Source organism: Canis lupus, chromosome 30 (genome assembly GCF_003254725.2).
Source record: "Canis lupus dingo isolate Sandy chromosome 30, ASM325472v2, whole genome shotgun sequence".
Lineage (NCBI taxonomy): Eukaryota > Metazoa > Chordata > Mammalia > Carnivora > Canidae > Canis > Canis lupus.
In genome coordinates this window covers 15,419,794-15,438,378 of record NC_064272.1, presented here as the reverse complement: position 1 = coordinate 15,438,378, position 18,585 = coordinate 15,419,794, and the positions used below count along the sequence as shown (strand labels likewise).

Here is an 18,585-nt window from a genome sequence, read left to right as displayed (position 1 = left end):
ATTAAGATGCCTACTGGCTCCTCTCAGATGGCTTATACATTTATATTGGATAGCAGCTTCTCAGGGAAGTAGCAGGAGAAGTTTTTTGCTCCTAGAGTGAGAGGATTGAGATTTGAGTCTTTGGACCCGTTAAAGGATTGGGGTAGCCACTAGAGGGTGAGGGTATCAATCAGGTATAAAAGAACTACTGAGGTATAGAAGAGTGCAACCAAAGGGGAAAATCATTCTTCACTGGCAGGCTGAAATGAGGAGAGGAGTGACTATGTGTTTTATATAAGGGTGATTCTTATGTAAGATTTAGTAGGAATAAGGAGAAGTGCAAAGTTTTGAAATTTCAGAGGTAGAGTGGTTCTGCTTGGAAACTAGTTGCAGGGAATTAATTACATGCTTGAGGGTTGCTGGGGTGGAGTGGAACTAATAATCTATTTGTTCCTGCTTTGGATTGCTAAATTAGTTAATCGCATTCTTTGTCGTCTTTATCTTACGGAGGCTAAATGGATGCATAAAAGCTGTACCTGAGAGAGACTGCATGGCCCTGTACCACTCCTACTGTTATGATGTTTGTTTTTCCCAGAAGAAGAGGATGTTCTTGTAGATTTATCATTAGAAATTTTCATAGTATGTGGTGTTGGCCATAATAGAAAACTAATGTTCTTGTTTGTTTTTAGTGGTTACTGCAGCTTCTTTTCACACTAAAGACTCTACTAACAGAAAACCTTTAACCAAAAGTCAGCCCTGTTTGGCATCCTTTAATTCATTGGACATTACTTCCTCTAAAGCAAAGAAAGGAAAAGAGAAGGAAATTGCAAAACTAAAACGGCCCACAGCACTTAAAAAGGTAAACCAAAATCTGGGGATGTTTATTTTATAAGATAAATAAGGACTTAAATCTGTTTTGCAAAAGTAGTTGTGTTTTACCCAATAGATTGTTGTGAGATAGTCATGGGTGTACATCCTTACAATGACTAGGTAGTTGGAGGTTGGGGATATCATCAGCATCACAGTTATCTCTCTGTGTTGAACAAGACCCTGGAGGATGAATTCTCTCTGTAAGGTTAAAAAAATAGTTAAACATTTGGCATCTAAAACATTGGACCGTAGGAATCAGAAGCCTGGATTCTGGTACTAAATTATATAGTTATAGGTGAACCTTTCTTACCCTTATCTTCTTTTTCTGTAAGTCTAGATAATATCTGCTCTATTTAACTCAGTGTTGGTAGGAGCAGGATAAGATAATCCATGTCCAAATAATTGAAAACTACAAAATGTAAATCTATTTTAACTGTATGACCTGGCTTCCACATTTTTTTTTTTACCCATTTTTGTGGAAACTCTAGTTTGTCAGTTAGGATTTTTTCTTTTCTTTTCTTTTCTTTTTTTTTAGGATTTTTTTCTTTCAAAGATTTTATTTATTTATGAGAGAGAGAGAGAGGCAGGCCCCATGCAGGGAGCCCAATGTGGGACTCCATCCCGGGACCGCGGGTTCACATTCTGAGCGAAGGCAAATGCTCAACTACTGACCCACCCAGGTGTCCCATTGTCAGTCAGGATTTAAAGAGGGAAGCAGGTGTAGTTTGATAGCTGTAGCATTATATAGCATAACTGCCCTTCCTTATTTTGGATAGAGTACTTCTTTCAACTACAGTGTCTAAAATCACATTTACCTTTTGCCAGTAAGTTTCTTTGTAGCCAACTAAGCATGTAACCAACCAAGCTCCTCATGGCCATTTGTAAGTGAACTATATCGGTGTAATAGCAAACATTTTCATCATTCAATACATACTTAAAGAGTGATCAGTAATTAAAGACTGGTAATGACTTTTAGGTTATTTTGAAAGAAAGAGAGGAAAAGAAGGGCCGTTTAACTGTGGACCACAACCTTTTGGGATCTGAGGAACCAATAGAAATGCACTTAGATTTTATTGATGATTTGCCACAGGAGACTGTTTCCCAGGAAGGTAAGATCACCCCTTTCTCCCTTATCATGGAATGGTCTAGAGTATTTTTTTTTTTAAATTTTTATTTATTTATGATAGGCACACAGTGAGAGAGAGAGAGAGAGGCAGAGACATAGGCAGAGGGAGAAGCAGGCTCCATGCACCGGGAGCCTGACGTGGGATTCGATCCCGGATCTCCAGGATCACGCCCTGGGCCAAAGGCAGGCGCTAAACCGCTGCGCCACCCAGGGATCCCGGTCTAGAGTATTTTAATTGCTAAGCCATCACTAGTTATACTAATTGCAGGATAGATTCCACATTTTGTCTAACTTCCTTTATTTTTGAGAGTGGTTTCTTTTGAAAATGCTTCTGTAGGGAGACATTTAAAAGAGGGGAGGGGGAGGTGTAACATAATAGGTCTGTGGCATTTTTGAGGCTTAAGTCCTGGATTTGTGCAAATACTAATAATTATGATCTCACCAGTGTGTCCCCTGTTCTTTTAATTTTGTCTTCTTTTGTATTTTGGACACTATTGGCTTTTTTCTTCATAAGACTGTTTTTATTGGATTGTTTTTGTTGATTTCCTTTCTTGCTTTCCTGAATACATATACCACAGTAAGTAGAGAATTACAAAGCCTCTGGTTGTGCTGAACTCAGCTGGTCAGTAAGTTTTAGTCCCATATGGTAGCCAGCACACATGATTGTAGGTGAGAAAAGCAAAACTGCACATTGCTTCTGATATTTTTTACTACTGTGGAAGAGAGATTTTAAGAGATACCAGACTAGATCCCTTTTCCTGCTAGTACATATGTATTCTTTCTGCAACATATTTAATTCTGATTTATACATATTAAGTGGCAGTGTTCCATTGTGCTTAGAAAAGAGTTTGCTTCTGAAGATTGTTCAGCTAGGACATATTGGTTATGATTCCCTTTTACTCTCAATTAAATATCCTTTTGTTTGTATTTAGGTTTATCCATTCATTCAAAAATGGATGAATTCAGCATTCATTCAGGTGTTTATTAGACACCTCTCATGTGTACTTTAGTAACTGGCTTTGGGCTAGGAAGGTCAGGAAATGTAATAAAGATAAATAGTGGATTGGTCCTGCTGCAAAAAGCTTTGGTAAGGAGATAAGATACATGTAACTTTGCTAATTAGTGGACTGGAATACAAATAAGAACTTGTTTCCTGAATTTAGCTATTTAGGAAAGAAGCAGCAAATGAAGGAAGCAGTCAGTTCAAGAGATGGTACCTAAATAATGAAGCTGCCTGAGCACAGAAGCAAAGATCAAATGAGAGAGAAACTGAGATGGTGTATGAAGAAATTGGAGTGGTGTGGAGAGAATGAGTGAAGTAGAACTTATCATTACCAGCAAGAATGGGAATTTTTAGTCAGTTAAGAAATAAGTGAAAAAATAGAGACGAAGGAGATGGGTAATATGATCTGGAAAGAGGTTCAGAAGTTATTACCTTTGTTCTTCAATTTAAATCCTCTAAGAATACATATCTTAGATCATTTGGCTTTCTCTCATCTCTTGTGTAGAGACTTATAGGCTGTGCTTGATTTTTATGTTTTAAGAGATAATAGGAAGACTTCATTTTTGTAGTGTATAAGAAGTGTTTGTGTTATAAACAGTGCCCAACTTGTTAGCTTCTGGAGAATTTGGAAGTTATACAAAAGACAGCTGTCATTCTAAGGAGTATTGATCAATATATAGCTTTTCAGCATTTGAAGTTTCTAAATTTTTTCCCCTCACCCCACATCTCCACAGATACTGGACTGAGCATGCCCAGTGATACTTCGCTTTCTCCAGCAAGTCAGAACTCTCCATACTGTATGACACCTGTGTCACAAGGCTCTCCGGCTAGTTCTGGGATAGGCAGTCCAATGGCATCTTCGACAATAACCAAAATCCACAGCAAAAGATTTAGAGAGTAAGTTTTAGTCTCATTATTGAGATTGAATAGTTTAATTACCTTGATTGTAGCTCTGAGTACAGTATTATCGTTACTTGGTTGAGCATACAAAACTTCAAAGATATTTAAGTTCTTTCAAATTTTTTAACGGTTTTATTTTGCTTAAAGCATTTGACTTATGTCAGTTATCAGTGTTGATGTGAAAATGATTTGACAGTAAATAAATTCTTTTTATATCAGATAGTGTTTATAAATAAACCTAGAAATTTGGCCTCTTACATCTCACATACTCAGTGCCTTAATTCGAGGTTTTTCCTCCTCAAATGCTTTTGCTCTTTTGTTTATATTATTGGCCTTTCAGGAAAAAAATGCTATTATTAAAAACAAGTTTCTAAGACTCTGTTACATGAAGTAAACCCACTATATAAAAACTGTTTTTAAGCAAATATTTCTAAGTTTTAAAATGCTTATCAAAAAAATAAATAAATAAATAAAATGCTTATCAGTGAATAGTTTTGTACTCTAACAGTTAATGCTATGAAGGATTTTAGGATTTTTAACATTTGTGCAGATGTTACATTTAAAAATGACATATGAAAGAATCCCAGGGTGAAAGTAAAATCGGTATGAATCCAAACCATATTGGTTTGTTCTGTTCCCTTTTTTTGTTGTTGTTCCTTTTTTTTTTAATTGAAGTGTAGTGGTACACATTATTATATTAGTTTTAGGGGTACTATATAGTGATTTGACATTCATACACATTATGAAATGATTACCACGATACGTTTTAGTTACTATATGTCACCATACAGTTATCATAATATTTTTTACTTACTTATTTTATAACTGGAAGTTTGTACTTCTTAATCCCCTTCACCTGTTTTGCCTATTATCTCTACTCCCTTCCCATCTGGCAACCACCATTTTGTTTTCTGTGTTTATGAGTCTGTTTCTGTTTTGCTCATTTGTTTTGTTTTTTAGATTCCACAATATCATAGGATATTTATTTTTCTCTGATTTATTTCACTTAGCATAATACCCTCTGGGTCCATCCATGTTGTTGCATTTGACAAGATTTGATTCTTTTTTTATAGCTGAGTAATATGCCAGACATAGTATATAATATTCCATACAAAGCCATACCCCCATCTTCTTTATTCATTCATTTATTTATGGACATTTAGGTTGCTTCCCTATCTTGGTTTATTATAAAAAATGCTGCAGTGAACATAGTGGACCTGTATCTTTTTGGATCTATGTTTTTGTTTTCTTTAGGTAAATACCAGGAAATGGAGTTGCTAGATTATATGGTAGTTCTGTTTTCAATTTTTTTGAGGTACCTACATACTGTTTTTTTGTAGTGGCTACACCAGTTTACATTCCTGCCAGTAGTACATGAAGGTTCCCTTTTCTCCATGTCCTCACCAGTACTTGCTTTCTGTCATCTTGATTCTAGCAATCCTGACAGGTGTGAGGTGATATCTTTGATAGTGGTTTTGATTTATATTTCCCTGAAGATAAGTGATATTGTACATCTTTTCATGTGTCTGTCGGCCATCTGTAGGTCGTCTTTGGAATGTCTGTTCAGGTCCTCTGCCCATTTTCTAATCAGATTATTTGGGGCTCTTTTGGTGTTGAATTATAATAGGAGTCCTTATATGTACTCTGGGTATTAACCTCTTTTTTTTGGATATTAACCTCTTAGCTAACATATCATCTGCAGGTATCTTCTCCCACTCAGTAGGTTGTCTTTTTCATTTATTGATGGTTTGCTTTGTTGTGTAAAAGCCTTTTAGTTTGATGAAGTTTCATCAAAAAAATTTTTTTTATTTTTACTTTTGTTGCCCTTGCCTGAGGATACAGATCCAAAAAATATATATATTGCTAAGACTAATGTCCAAGAATTTACTGATGAAGTTTTCCTATAGGAGTTTCCTGGTTTCAGGTCTTATATTTAGGTGTTTAATCCATTTTTTAAAAAGATTTATTTATTTATTCATGAGAGACAGAGAGAGAGAGGGAGGCAGAAACATAGGCAGAGGGAGAAGCAGGATCCTCACAGGGAGCCCCATGTGGGACTTGATCCCGGATTCCAGGATCACGACCTGAGCCAAAGGCAGGTGCCCAACCGCTGAGCCACCCAGGCGTCCTGGTCTTTAATCCATTTTGAGATTATTTTTGTATATGGTATAAGAAAGCGATTCCAGTTTTATTCTTTTGTAAATAGCTGTCCAATTTTCACAGCACTGTTTATTGAAGAGATGGTCTTTTCCCTATTGTATATCCTTGTATTTTTTTGTCATAGATTGACTGTGTAAGTGTGGATTTATTTCTGAGCTTTTTAGTCTGTTCTATTAATCTTTCTGTTTCTGTGCTGGTAGCACCCTTTTTTGATTACTATAGCTTTGCAATATAGTTTTAAATCCGGGCATGTGCCTCCAGGTTTGTTCTCTCTCAAGATTGCTTTGGCTATTTGGTCTTTTGTGATTACCTACAATTTTTAGGATTCCTTGTTCTAGTTTTGAGAAAAATGCTTTTTTGATAGGGATTGCTTTAAATCTGTAAATTGCTTTGCATAGTGTGGACATTGAACAATATTAATTCTTCCATGAGCACACTATATCTTTCAATTTATGTTATCTTTAGTTTCTTTCATCAGTGTCTTAATAGTTTTCAGTGTACAGTTTTTATACCTCCATGGTTAAATTTATTCCTAGGTATTTTATTCTTTTTGATGCAGTTGTAAATGGGATTGTTTTCATAATTTCTCTTTCTGCTAGTTTGTTATTTATTGTATAGAGGTGCAAGAGATTTTTGTATATTACTTTTGTATCTTGTAGCTTTACTGAACTTATTTATTAGTTCTAGTTGTTTTCTGGTGTGGTCTTTAGTGTTTTCTATGGACAGTATCATTTCATCTGCAAATAGTGATAATATCACTTCTTTACCAACTTGGATGCCTTTTATTTCTTTTTCTTCTCTGATTGCTGTGGCTAAGACTTCCAGTACCATGTTGAATAAAACTGACAAGACAGAACACCTTTGTCTTATTCCTCATCTTAGAGGAAAAGCTTTCAGCTTTTCACTGTTGAGTATGGTATAACTGTGAGTTTGTTGTATATGGGCTTTATCATGCTGAAGTATATATTCCCTGTGTATTCACTGTTGAGAAGTTTTATAAATGGATGTTGAATTTTGTTAAATGTTTTTCTGCATCTGTTGAAAAGGTCATATGATTTTTATCCTTCATTTTGTTAATGTTGTATGATGATTGATTTGTAGATGTTGAATTATCTCTGCATCCCTGGAATAAATGCCATTTGATCATGCTGTGATTCTTTTATTTTTTTAAATATTTTATTTATTTATTCATGAGAGAGACAGAGAAAGAGGCAGAGACATAGGCAGAGGGAGAAACATGTGGGACTCAATCCTGGGATCCTGGGATCACGATCTGAGCCAGAGGCTCAACCACTGAGCTACCCAGGTGCCCCTGTGATTCTTTTAATGTATTATTGAATTTGATTTGCTAATATTTTGTTGAAGATTTTTGCATCAATGTTCATGAGGAATATTGGCCTGTAACTTTCTTTTTTTGTGATGTTTTTGTCTAGTTTTAGTATCAGAGTCTCATAGAATGAATTTGGAAGTGTTCTTTGCTCTTTTTTTTTTTTATTTTTTGGAATAGTTTGAGAAGAATAGGTATTAAATGTTTGATGGATTCATCTGTGAAGCTGTCTGGTCCTGGACTTTTGTTCTGATTTTTTTATTTTTTTAAATTCTATTTCATTACTAATAAATAGTGTTCAGATTTTCTATTTCTTAATGATTAGTTTGGGAAGATTGTGTACTTCTAGAATTTAACCATTTCTTCTCAGTTGCCCAATTTGATGTATAATTTTTCATGGTAGTCTTTTTTGGTTCTTTATATCTCTGTTGTCAGTTGTAACAACATCTATTTCTGGGTTTGTTTATTTGGGCCCCCCTTTCTTTTCTTGATGAGTCTGGCTAAAAGTTTATCATTATTGTCCTTTTTTTAAAATTGAATATAGTTGACATACAATATTACATTAGTTTCAGGTGTATAACATAATGATTTGACAAGTCTGCATGTTATGCTCACCATAAGTGTACCTACCATCTGTCATTATACAAGGCTATTACAGTACCATTGACCATATTTCCTATGTTGTACCTTTTATCCCCATGACTTATTCCATTGCTGAAAGCAGGTATCTCCCCTCTTCTTCACCCACTGTGCCTTTCTTCCCACCCTTCTCAGTATTTATGGTTCTCTTCCTTTGTTTTTTTAATTGTTCACTTGTTTTTTTTTTTAGATTTCACATATAAGTGAAATTATATGGTAGTTTTTCTCTGACCTACTTCACTTAGCATTATACAATCTAGGTCCATATAAATATTACTTATTTTTTCAGAGTACTGGTTCTTGATTTCATTGGTCTTTTCTATTATTTCCTTTTCAGTCTCTATTTTATTTAGTTCCTCTCTGATCTTTATTATTTACTTCCTTCTGCTCACTTTGGGCCTTGTTTGTTCTTTTTTTAGTTCTTTTATGTGTAAGATTAGAATTGTTTTTTGGAGATTTTTCTGGTTTCTTAGAGTAGGTCTGTATCACTATAAACTTCCTTCTTAGAGCTGTTTTTGTTCTGTCCCACAGATTTTGGGAGTTGTGTTTCCATTTTCATTTGTCTCAAGATATTTTTTAATTTCCTCTTTGATTTCTTTGATCCATTGGTTGTTTATTTGCATGTCATTTGGCCTTCTCGTGTTTGTGGTTTTTTTCCAGCTTTTTCCCCTCTTCTACTTGATTTCTAGTTTCACCCCATTATAGTTGAAAAGATGCTTGATATGATTTCAGTCTCCTTAAAGTATTGAGACTTGTTTTGTGGCCTAACATATGATCCACCCTGGAGAAGGTTCCATGTGCACTTGAAAAGAATGTGTTTTCTGCTGTTTTGGATGGAGTGTTCTTTATATATGTATTATGTCTATCTGGTCTAATTTAAGGCCACTGCTTCCTTACTGATGATTTTCTCTAAATGATCTATTGATATAGATGAGATGTTAAAGTTCTCTACTATTATTGTGTTACTATTAATTTCTACCTTTATGTCTATAAATATTTGCTTTATATATTTAGGTGCTCCTATGTTGGTACATAGATATTTACAATTGTTATACCCTCTTATTAGATCGATCCCTTTATCATTATTTAATGTCCTTCTTTGTCTCTTGTATAGTCTTTGTTTTAAAGTCCATTTTGTCTAATGTAACTATTGCTATCCTAGCTTTCTTTTCATTTCTGTGTGCATGCTATCATCTTCCATTTCTTCACTTCTAGTCTGTATGTGTGTTAGATCTGAATTGAGTCTTTTTCTTTTTGAAAGAGAGAGTGAGAGAGAGCGTGAGCGTGAACAGCGGGGGTGTGGTTGGGAGAAGCAGAGGGAGAGGGAGAGGCTAGATCCATGCCTAACAGAGCCTGACACAGGTTCTCAATCTCACAACTCTGAGATCATGACCTGAGCCAAAATCAAGAGTCAGATGCTTAACTAACTGAACCACTCAGGTGCTCCTGAATTAAGTCTTTTATAAGCATCATATAGATGGGCCTTGCTTTTTTATCCTTTCAACTACCCTGTGTCTTTGATTGTAGTATTTTTTTCATTTACATTTAAAGTAATTATTGGTAGGTATGTACTTACTGCCATTTTTTGTTTTTTGTTTTGGTAGTTCTCTCTCTCTCTTTTTTTTTTTCTTGATATTTTCCCTTGTGATTTGATGACTTTCTTTAGTGTTATGTTTGGATTCTTTTTTATTTCCTGTATATTACAGGTTTTTGTTTTGTTTATCATGAAGTTCAAATATAATATCCTATGTATGTAAATTTATTTAAGTTGATGATTTCTTAAGTTCAAACACATTCTAAAAGCATTACATTTTTCCCCATTCTGCAGTGTTTTATGTTTTGACATCATACTTTATATCTTTATCTTTGTATACTTTAACAAAATATTGTAGATATCATTGATTTTACAATTTTTGTTTTTAACTGTCATACTGACTTTATAAGTGATTGATCTACTACCTTTGCAATATGTTTGTTTTTACCAGTGAGATTTTCTTTCTTTTATAATTTTCTTCTGGTTATGGCTTTTTCTCTTTCATTTAAAGAAGTCCCTTTAACATTTCTTACAAGGCCAGTGTAGTGTTGATTACCTCTTTTAACATTTATCTTTAAGCTGTTCTTCTCTTCTTCAATTCTGAGTAATGATCTTGCCAAGTAAATTTCTTGGTTGTAGGTTTTTTCCTTTCAGCACTTTGGATATATGGTGCCATTCTGTTCTGCTTGCAGTTTCTATTGAAAAATCAGCTGATGATTTTATGTATGTTTTCTTGTACATAATTCGTTGCTTTTCTCTTGCTGCTTCTAAACTTATCTCCTTTAATTTTTGACATCTTAGTTATTACATGTCTTAGTGTAGATCTCTTTGGGTTAATCTTGTTTTTGGCTCTCTGTGCTTCCTGGACTTGGATATCTGTTTTCTTTCCTAGGTTAGGGAAGTTTTCTATGATTTCCTCAAATAAGCTTTCTATTCCTTTCTCTCTCTTTTACCTTAAAGGATTCCTATAATATAAATGTTAGTTTACTTAATGTTATCTCAGAGATCTCTAAAACTATTCTCATTTTTTTAAATTGTTTTGTCTTCTTGCTGTTCAACTTGGGTGATTCTCAATACCCTGTCTTTCAGATCACTGATCATTCTTCTGCATCATCTAATGTACTTTTGATTCCTCTAGTGTATTTTATCTTCTACTCTGATAAGTTCTTTTTAGATATTTTGTATCTGTTTGTTGAAGTTCTCACTGTGTTCATCCACTCTGCATGAGTTTAGTGAACATCTTCATGACCATTATTTTGAACTCTTTATTAGGTAGTTACTTATCTCTAGTTCATTTCGTTCTTTTCTAAGGTTTTGTCTTGTTCTTTGTTTGAAACCTATTTCTCTATCTTCTCATTTTACCTGACTCTGTTTTTATGTATTAGGTAGATTAGCTATGTGTCAGAGTCTTGATGGAGTGACCTAATATAATATAGAAGGTATCCTGTGGGCCCTTGAAGCACAGTGTCCCCTGGTTCCCAGAACCAGGCACTTCAGGAGTATCCCTCTATGTGGACTGCATGTGTCCTTTTGTTATGGCTGGGCTGTGACTGCTGGGTTCACAGTGGTAGGTGGGTATGGCCTCAGTTGCAGCTGGCTGAAAGGCCCTGCTGTAATGGTTGAGGATGTTTTGGTGGTTGAGGGTATAACTGCTTTGGGAGGTGCCAGTCTGAGGCTGCCTACTGCACAGCAGGGCAGTAGCTTCTTTGCAGAGATGCCAATCCCAGGCAGGGTCACTTGTTGAGTGTGGTGGGATGGGAGTTGTTTTAGAGGGGGGTCTTGAACCTGCCTGGGCTGCCCAACAACTCTGGCGGACTGGGAGCTGTATTGGAGGGTAGGAGGCATGGGATCTGGCTGAGGCTACCTGCCAGGTGCAGTGGTGTGGGAGCCACTTTGAGGGGGGTGCCTACTGGGGCCAGAATTCTTAGGTAGGATGGGTCTGTGGGGTAATGCTGAGGGAGAGCAAGCGGTGTTAGCAAGGTAGAAGAAGAGTGTCAGAAATGGCTCCCACCAATGCTTCTATTTCTAGGAAAAAGTTCCCATAGATCCTTGCCCCTCCTGCACATGCCCTAAAATTAGTCAGCAAATCTTCATATGTGACCCAGGTACTTTTCTTTTTTTTTTTTTTTTCTTTTTTTTTTTCCAGGTACTTTTCTAAATGCTGCCCCTCTGCTAGGTCTCACGGCCAGTGAGTTTGTGCCTGTGCCTTCTGAGACTCTACTATTCTCCATTTCCTTTAGAACTCTAGGTCTCCTAGAGTCAAGTCCCATTGATTTACAAAACCAGAGATTTGAGGCCTCATCTTCCTGATGCAGATCCCCAGGGTGTGCATGCTTGATATAGGACTTGAATCTTTGCTCCTTAGGAAGAATGGCCTCTGCATTTGTGATATCCCTCCTGTTTGGGAGTTACTTGAGCAGGGAATGTGGGTTCTGTCTGGACCCCTTTTCTGCCTCTCCTACTTGTCTGGTGTGGCTTTTTCTATCTTGAGTTGTAGAAGAGATGTTTTTGCTATTTGTCAGGTCATTCTCAGTGAGTTGTTCTGTATGATGTAATTTTGGTGTGTCTGTGGGATGAGAAGAGCTTGGGATCTTCCTCTTCTGCCATCTTGATCCTTCTATCCTGTTCCTCTTCTTTGTACTATTGTTTTTGAGCTAATACTTTTTGTCTGGATTTGGGAAGTTAATTAAATGTCAAATAACAGATGTGGAACAAAGGAAACACTTGGGGAGTAAAATGTTACATGTGTATGAAGTAATTTGGAAGAAAGAATAAAGAAAACTGCATTTTTGATGCTCTATTTTTTAAGTGCATTCTTTAATTTTGCACCTTTGATAGTTAATTTTTCCTCAGTCTGAATCTTCTCTTCTCAAGTAGTGTTATACTTATTATTTAAACACTAGTTATCTTTTTTTTTAAGTTTTTTTTGTTTTGTTTTGTTTTTAATTAATGAGAAACACAGAGACAGGCAGAGGGAGAAGCAGGCTCCCTGTGGGGACCCTGATGCAGGACTGGATCCCAGGACCCCAGGATCACAACCTGAGCCAGAGGCAGACACTCAACCACTGAGCCACCGAGGCATCTCATTAAACACTACTTATCTTTCACATAAAGAAAAAAATTTCCAAAACATTTTTTTTTCCTACTAAAAGAGGGTCGGACTAGATTTTTCTATTACATAATTCAGAAGTGGAAATTTACTTGCCTGATTAGTCTTAGATTAGAAATTACACCAATTCTCCCTATTAAGTACCTGCTTATAATAGAGGTTAAGGATGAGAACTTGAAAAATAAAATAAATAGGGAGTAAATAAACTTGGATGACTTCCTTATCCCTGAAATTAAGTGCTATAGTTGCCTCACTCACTGCCTCTCTATTTCTCGCATTATAACCATACATGATCTCATAAAGAGGCTCATTCAGTTCCTTTGTTTGCTATAAGGGCATGTGACTTTTACCTCAAAGCTTCTTTGATTTTGGCTTCAATTTAATTACTGAGTTCATCCTCCAAAGCCATAGACTTTCAGTTAGAGGAGCTGTTGAGGCCATCTTACCTAACTCCTTATTTTTATGGTCAAGGAAGCCAATTCCCAGAGATTGTGAGTGTGGAGGATGACTTGGTTGATATTGAGGGCATTCAGTTAGCTTCTAGGAAATTAAATTTCTGAGTAGAAGCATCATTGATATTTACTGGAGTGAAATAACTTTATATCTTCTTACCGGAAACATTATGTCATCTCTTTTTATCAAATAACAGGCTAACATCTGATTTATATCCTTAATAATTTAATAATTGGAAGTTTGGATAGTACTTATCTGAGGGTAATCCAACCTTCCCATAAAAGCCAATCTGTCATAATTCAGAAAAACTCTTCTCTTTTTCTTTTCTTTTTTTTTTTTTAAGATTTTATTTATTTATTCATGAGAGATACAGAGAGAGAGAGAGAGAGAGAGAGAGAGAGGCAGAGACACAGGCAGAGGGAGAAGCAGGCTCCATGCAGGGAGCCTGATGTGGGACTCCATCCCAGGACTCCAGGATCACGCCCTGGGCCAGACAGACGCTCAACCACTGAGCCACCCAGGCGTCCCCTCTTCTATTTTTCTAATTTGCTGAAGGATATAAGAGATTTTAAAGAGTTGATTTTTCAATGAAAACTCTTATATTGGATTTTTTTTTTTTCCTAACATAACTTTATAATTACAGAAATGTAAATTAGGATGAACTTACCTGTCTTTGGTTTCTTATACAGGTATTGTAATCAGGTTCTTTGTAAGGAGATTGATGAATGTGTGACTCTTCTTCTTCAAGAGCTTGTCAGTTTTCAGGAACGCATCTACCAAAAAGATCCTGTAAGAGCAAAAGCGAGGAGACGTCTGGTTATGGGCCTAAGGGAGGTTACTAAACATATGAAGTTAAATAAGATCAAGTGTGTTATAATTTCTCCAAACTGTGAAAAAATCCAGTCGAAAGGTATGCACATTTTACTTCTGAAGTGTTTTAATATTTATTTAGTATAATTATAGGATATATGATGAATTTTAAAGTGAAGGCCATATGTCTGTCTTTGCAGAGTTTAGGTATAAAGCATAATGTCATTGAACATGAGGAAAGAAAATGAAATCTTTTCGTTACCCTAAATTAAGTAATAAAATTGAGACTGGACTATAAAGAAATCCTAATCTATGAACACTAGTGAAGGATTTAAATTGGGCCAACCACGTGTCCTCTCTGTTGTAATCAGAGTGAGGACTTGTGAGAGTACATTCCTTTATTTCTGCAAATATATTTCTCCTTAAAAAAATTTTATATTACCTTCCTTTGATGGCCCTTTTCTCTTGAATTAGAGAAAAGTTCTCTGCTCCTCCTTATGGTGATTTGTTTCAGAAATGAGCAGTTCCATGCAGAGGCTCTTGTGTAAACCTGCACACAGTATTTTTTACTGTGTCATGCACCCTGATTTGTCTCTTTTTATGAGCCACACTGAGTAAATGGAGTAGACAGATGGAGAGGTAGCAGTAGTAGGCATATTCCCCATAGGGGAGAAATACCAATAAAAAGAGTAATATTTATCTGTCTTATTGCCACTTGAGCTGAGAGTAGATAAAGACCGCCACTATTAAACATTTTAATTTCTTTTTGAATAAATGTATTGAAATTTGGTTCCCACTGTTCCCTGTGAAGAGACAAAAACTGGCATTGAAGAATTTTTTTAAGATTTATTTATTCATGAGAGACACAGAAGCAGAGACATAGGCAGAGAGGGAGAAGCAGGCTCCCTGCAGGGAGCCCACTGTGAGACTCAGTCCTAGGACTCTGGATCACAACCTGAGCCAAAGGCAGATGCTCAACCACTGAGCAACTCAGGTGCCCCTGGCATTGGAGAATTTTAAAATTTATTGGGAAGAAAGGAAATATGTGCATACATCTATATGTCATTAAATTCCAATAGGAAAATAGATACAATAGTGGTAGTATCACAAGCATTCATAGAATCCTTTGCTGCTGTGATTTATGCTTTAGCTGTTGGGTGCTAAAATACCTCCATTTAGGAAATAAGTAAATTAAGACCTCATCATGTGTTGACTTTCTCAGGTGGCCTGGATGAGGCTCTTTATAATGTTATAGCCATGGCACGGGAACAAGAAATTCCTTTTGTATTTGCCCTTGGAAGAAAAGCTCTAGGACGCTGTGTGAACAAGCTGGTTCCTGTTAGCGTAGTGGGAATCTTCAACTACTTTGGTGCTGAGGTAAGACTTAAGAGGATACACTCCCTCATTCTCTCTTTTCCCCTCCCCCCCCCATACATTTTCTATTGACACATGCCAGCATTATGTTTAAGCATTTGAAGAAGTGAGAGGACTCTCCCAAGAATGAGTGGAAAATTCTTGAGTATTACATTTCCTTTTTTTATTGTTAAAAGCATTTACACAAGTTAATCCTACAGCATTTTGGCTGTAAAGATTTTAGCTCCTGTTTTTCCCATAGCGCTTTTTTCTTCTGGGTTCAGTTTTGTAATATATGATAATGTATTTAACTGCTGGGTAAAGATATTCGATATCATATGATCTAAAATAATTTTCTTCAATGTATATATTAGCTGTATTTTGTGCTACTTGGAGTCAAGAGAGAAGAGGATGCTTTATTTAGAGAGGATTTTTTTATGAAAGTGAAATTCCTAAGCAATTGTCAGAATACTTCTGCACTCATGATACCTTTATCTTCCTCTTCTAGTCTGCTAATACAAAGCTTCTCTCATAGGAGCTGATAATAAGTAATAATAATAATAATTAATAATTAGAATAAGTTATTTATCTCCAGTAATGCTTATTAACTGATAACATTTTAAGACTCTTACGAAGTTGATTCTGAAGTATTTTATAACACCATTCATGGACCATTTTCCCTCTTCCCAGCCATACTGTTCTTATATATTTAAGTGTGTGTTCTTTCATATCTAGTCACCATGTTTACATACACCATTTCCCTGTACATTCAGTTTCTCTCCCACTACCCATGAAATTATCTACCCACCTACTCTACGAGTATGTACTCAGTATTTCTGCTCCCACGATAGCCTATGCTTTTCTCGGTTATAGGTGTCATACTGCCTTGCTGTAGTTTTTGTGTTTCTTTTCCTTTAACTATGAATTCCTTAAGGGCAGGGCTCTTGTGTTTGTGACCCTGACACCTTTCACATTAATTGACTTTCAGCAGGTAATAAATGTTTAATAAATTTTGTGGTATATGTATACTTGCTTGCTATGTTAAACTGCATGTGAGAATTTGGGTGATAAGTACCTCTGTGGGAAAAAGGGTCATATATAAAGACACCTAATAAAAATGTACTCTTTTTTCGCTCACTGTTTATGGAATAGGATGAGATTGAGGTCAGGAAAAGTGGACATGTTTTTTTTTTTTTTTTAATTTTTATTTATTTATGATAGTCACACAGAGAGAGAGAGAGAGAGGCAGAGACATAGTCAGAGGGAGAAGCAGGTTCCATGCACCGGGAGCCCGACGTGGGATTCGATCCCGGGTCTCCAGGATTGCACCCTGGGCCAAAGGCAGGCGCCAAACCGCTGCGCCCCCCAGGGTTCCCGACATGTTTGTTTTTAATTGTATTGACTTCTCACTGAATTTTATATACTAGGGTATTTGTATGGTTTTTTAAAAATGCTTGCCAGTTTTGTTTGTACGTTGTTTTCCTATTCTACTATTTTGAGATAGGTAAGTTATTTTTTAAACCAAAATATACTCTTAAAATGGGGGTAAAGGAAATAGTGGTATATTATCAAGTGTACCCATTTGCAGTAATGTGGTAGTACACCTAAGTTATTTTTACCATCTGCTAAAACTAACTTTGAATTAAACTAAACTTCCCTTACCCTGACATTCAAGGTTTATATTCCCTGATAGCTTTTCTCTTAAATTTTCTTTTTTTCTCTTCTTTCTTATTTTATTCCCAATTATTTCTGTGTTTTATTTATATTCTAAAATGAATGTTAGTATCACACATCCATATGCCTATTTTTTTTGTTGTTGTTGTTGGCTTCAGTTAAATGCATAGATTGTTAAACATTGCAAACAAATATTTAGGAAGTCTGTTACGTGTAACACATAAACTGTTTTTACCAGAATCTGTTATTTTCTTCTTTTTAAAAATAAGTAAATCCTGAGTATATTTTGATATGACCAGTAGTTAGCACTCTTCAAAATCAATGCAGTTGGCAACAGCATTCATTGTACCTACTACTTGAAACAATTTAAACTGAAGCTGGGTAAGGCATGCTACTTACATTTTTCCTTTTTAAGTTTAATTTTCAGAGACATATTATTCCATAGCAAAAAATGATATTTTTTGCCATTCTTTCATCCAGTTATAGTTTATACTTAAATGACAGTGACTTGGTAGGAGGAGGAAAATTGTACTGTACTTTCCTCCCATTGTCTGAAAGCATAATTTAATATATAATATTAACATTTTCTTAGAAATGTTCAGGTCATGTTTACCATCTGATAATCTTTATTGTGTGAGTATGTTGTATTGTGATACTAAATCAAGACATTAAACAGGAGTAGAAGGTTGTTTATGATGTAAAAATTACAAAAAAATTATTCAATTGGATTTTCTAGTGGTTGTGGAAACTTCAGTTTTCTTTGGAGTTTTTTAGATGTCAGAATTGTTGAAGTTCAACTTCAGTGCTATATGAATTTTGCCATTTTATTAATATGTATATGGTCCATTATCCACAATTTTGCTAGAATTATTAATTCCATTCATGTTCATTCTTGTTTCACTGATGGAGGAACTTCTGATTATTTAGCTCCACATTCTACTTTAGGCTCTTTATTATATTTTTATAATTTGCATTTGTCCAAATATCTTTGTCTTGTCTTTCTTGTAAGTGTCAAATTTTCCATCATCAAGGTCTCAGCTAGCCACACCATCACTGACTTCTTTTGATCTTCTTCAAGCTCTTCCAATAAGCACACATTCAGGGAACTTTTTTTTTTTTTTTTTTTTTTTTTACAACAGGAAACTTTTAATTCTTGTGGGGACTGCCATCTTCTTCTAGATCCTTTGACATCACATTGCATACATTCATTCCCTTATATTCTAATCCATATAAGATTGTTCACTGCTCCCCAGACAAGCCTTGTACTTCCTTAAGTCTGTACCTTATTTATTGTTTTGCATGCTTGGCTAAGAATGCAGTATCTCCACCCCTCAAAATTGTATAGGCCTATTTTTCAAGGCCTATTATCAGAGGTGATAACTACTTTGGAAATTCTTCAGTGATGCTCAGCAGTTAGATTTGAGGTTTCTTCCAAAAGCCAAAACGTTTTATACATCTCAAGGTATTTAAGATAAGGTACCTTGAATCATTGGTGTCTCCTATCTTTCAGCCACATGGAAGTTCTCTCAAGAGCAGAATGGTATTCCAGTGGTCTTTGTATTTGCTGTAGTGCCAGATACTAACAGATGCAGTTGTTAAATTGATAAGCTTTGCAAGAACTTTTAGTATGTCACAGTTAGTGACTAGT

The 18,585-nt window shown here is 35.6% G+C and overlaps 1 protein-coding gene across 2 annotated transcripts in view; it reads left to right on the top strand.

The window, feature by feature from the left end:
• SECISBP2L (SECIS binding protein 2 like) overlaps positions 1-18,585 on the top strand; it is a 61,792-nt gene that overhangs the window by 30,749 nt on the left and 12,458 nt on the right. For both annotated transcript variants that reach the window (XM_025472856.3, XM_049104137.1), the window contains exons 12-16: positions 669-838; positions 1,826-1,958; positions 3,713-3,875; positions 13,790-14,010; positions 15,133-15,287. In XM_025472856.3, coding sequence (XP_025328641.1) covers positions 669-838; positions 1,826-1,958; positions 3,713-3,875; positions 13,790-14,010; positions 15,133-15,287 — 842 coding nt within the window. The remainder of the gene's footprint in view (positions 1-668; positions 839-1,825; positions 1,959-3,712; positions 3,876-13,789; positions 14,011-15,132; positions 15,288-18,585) is intronic.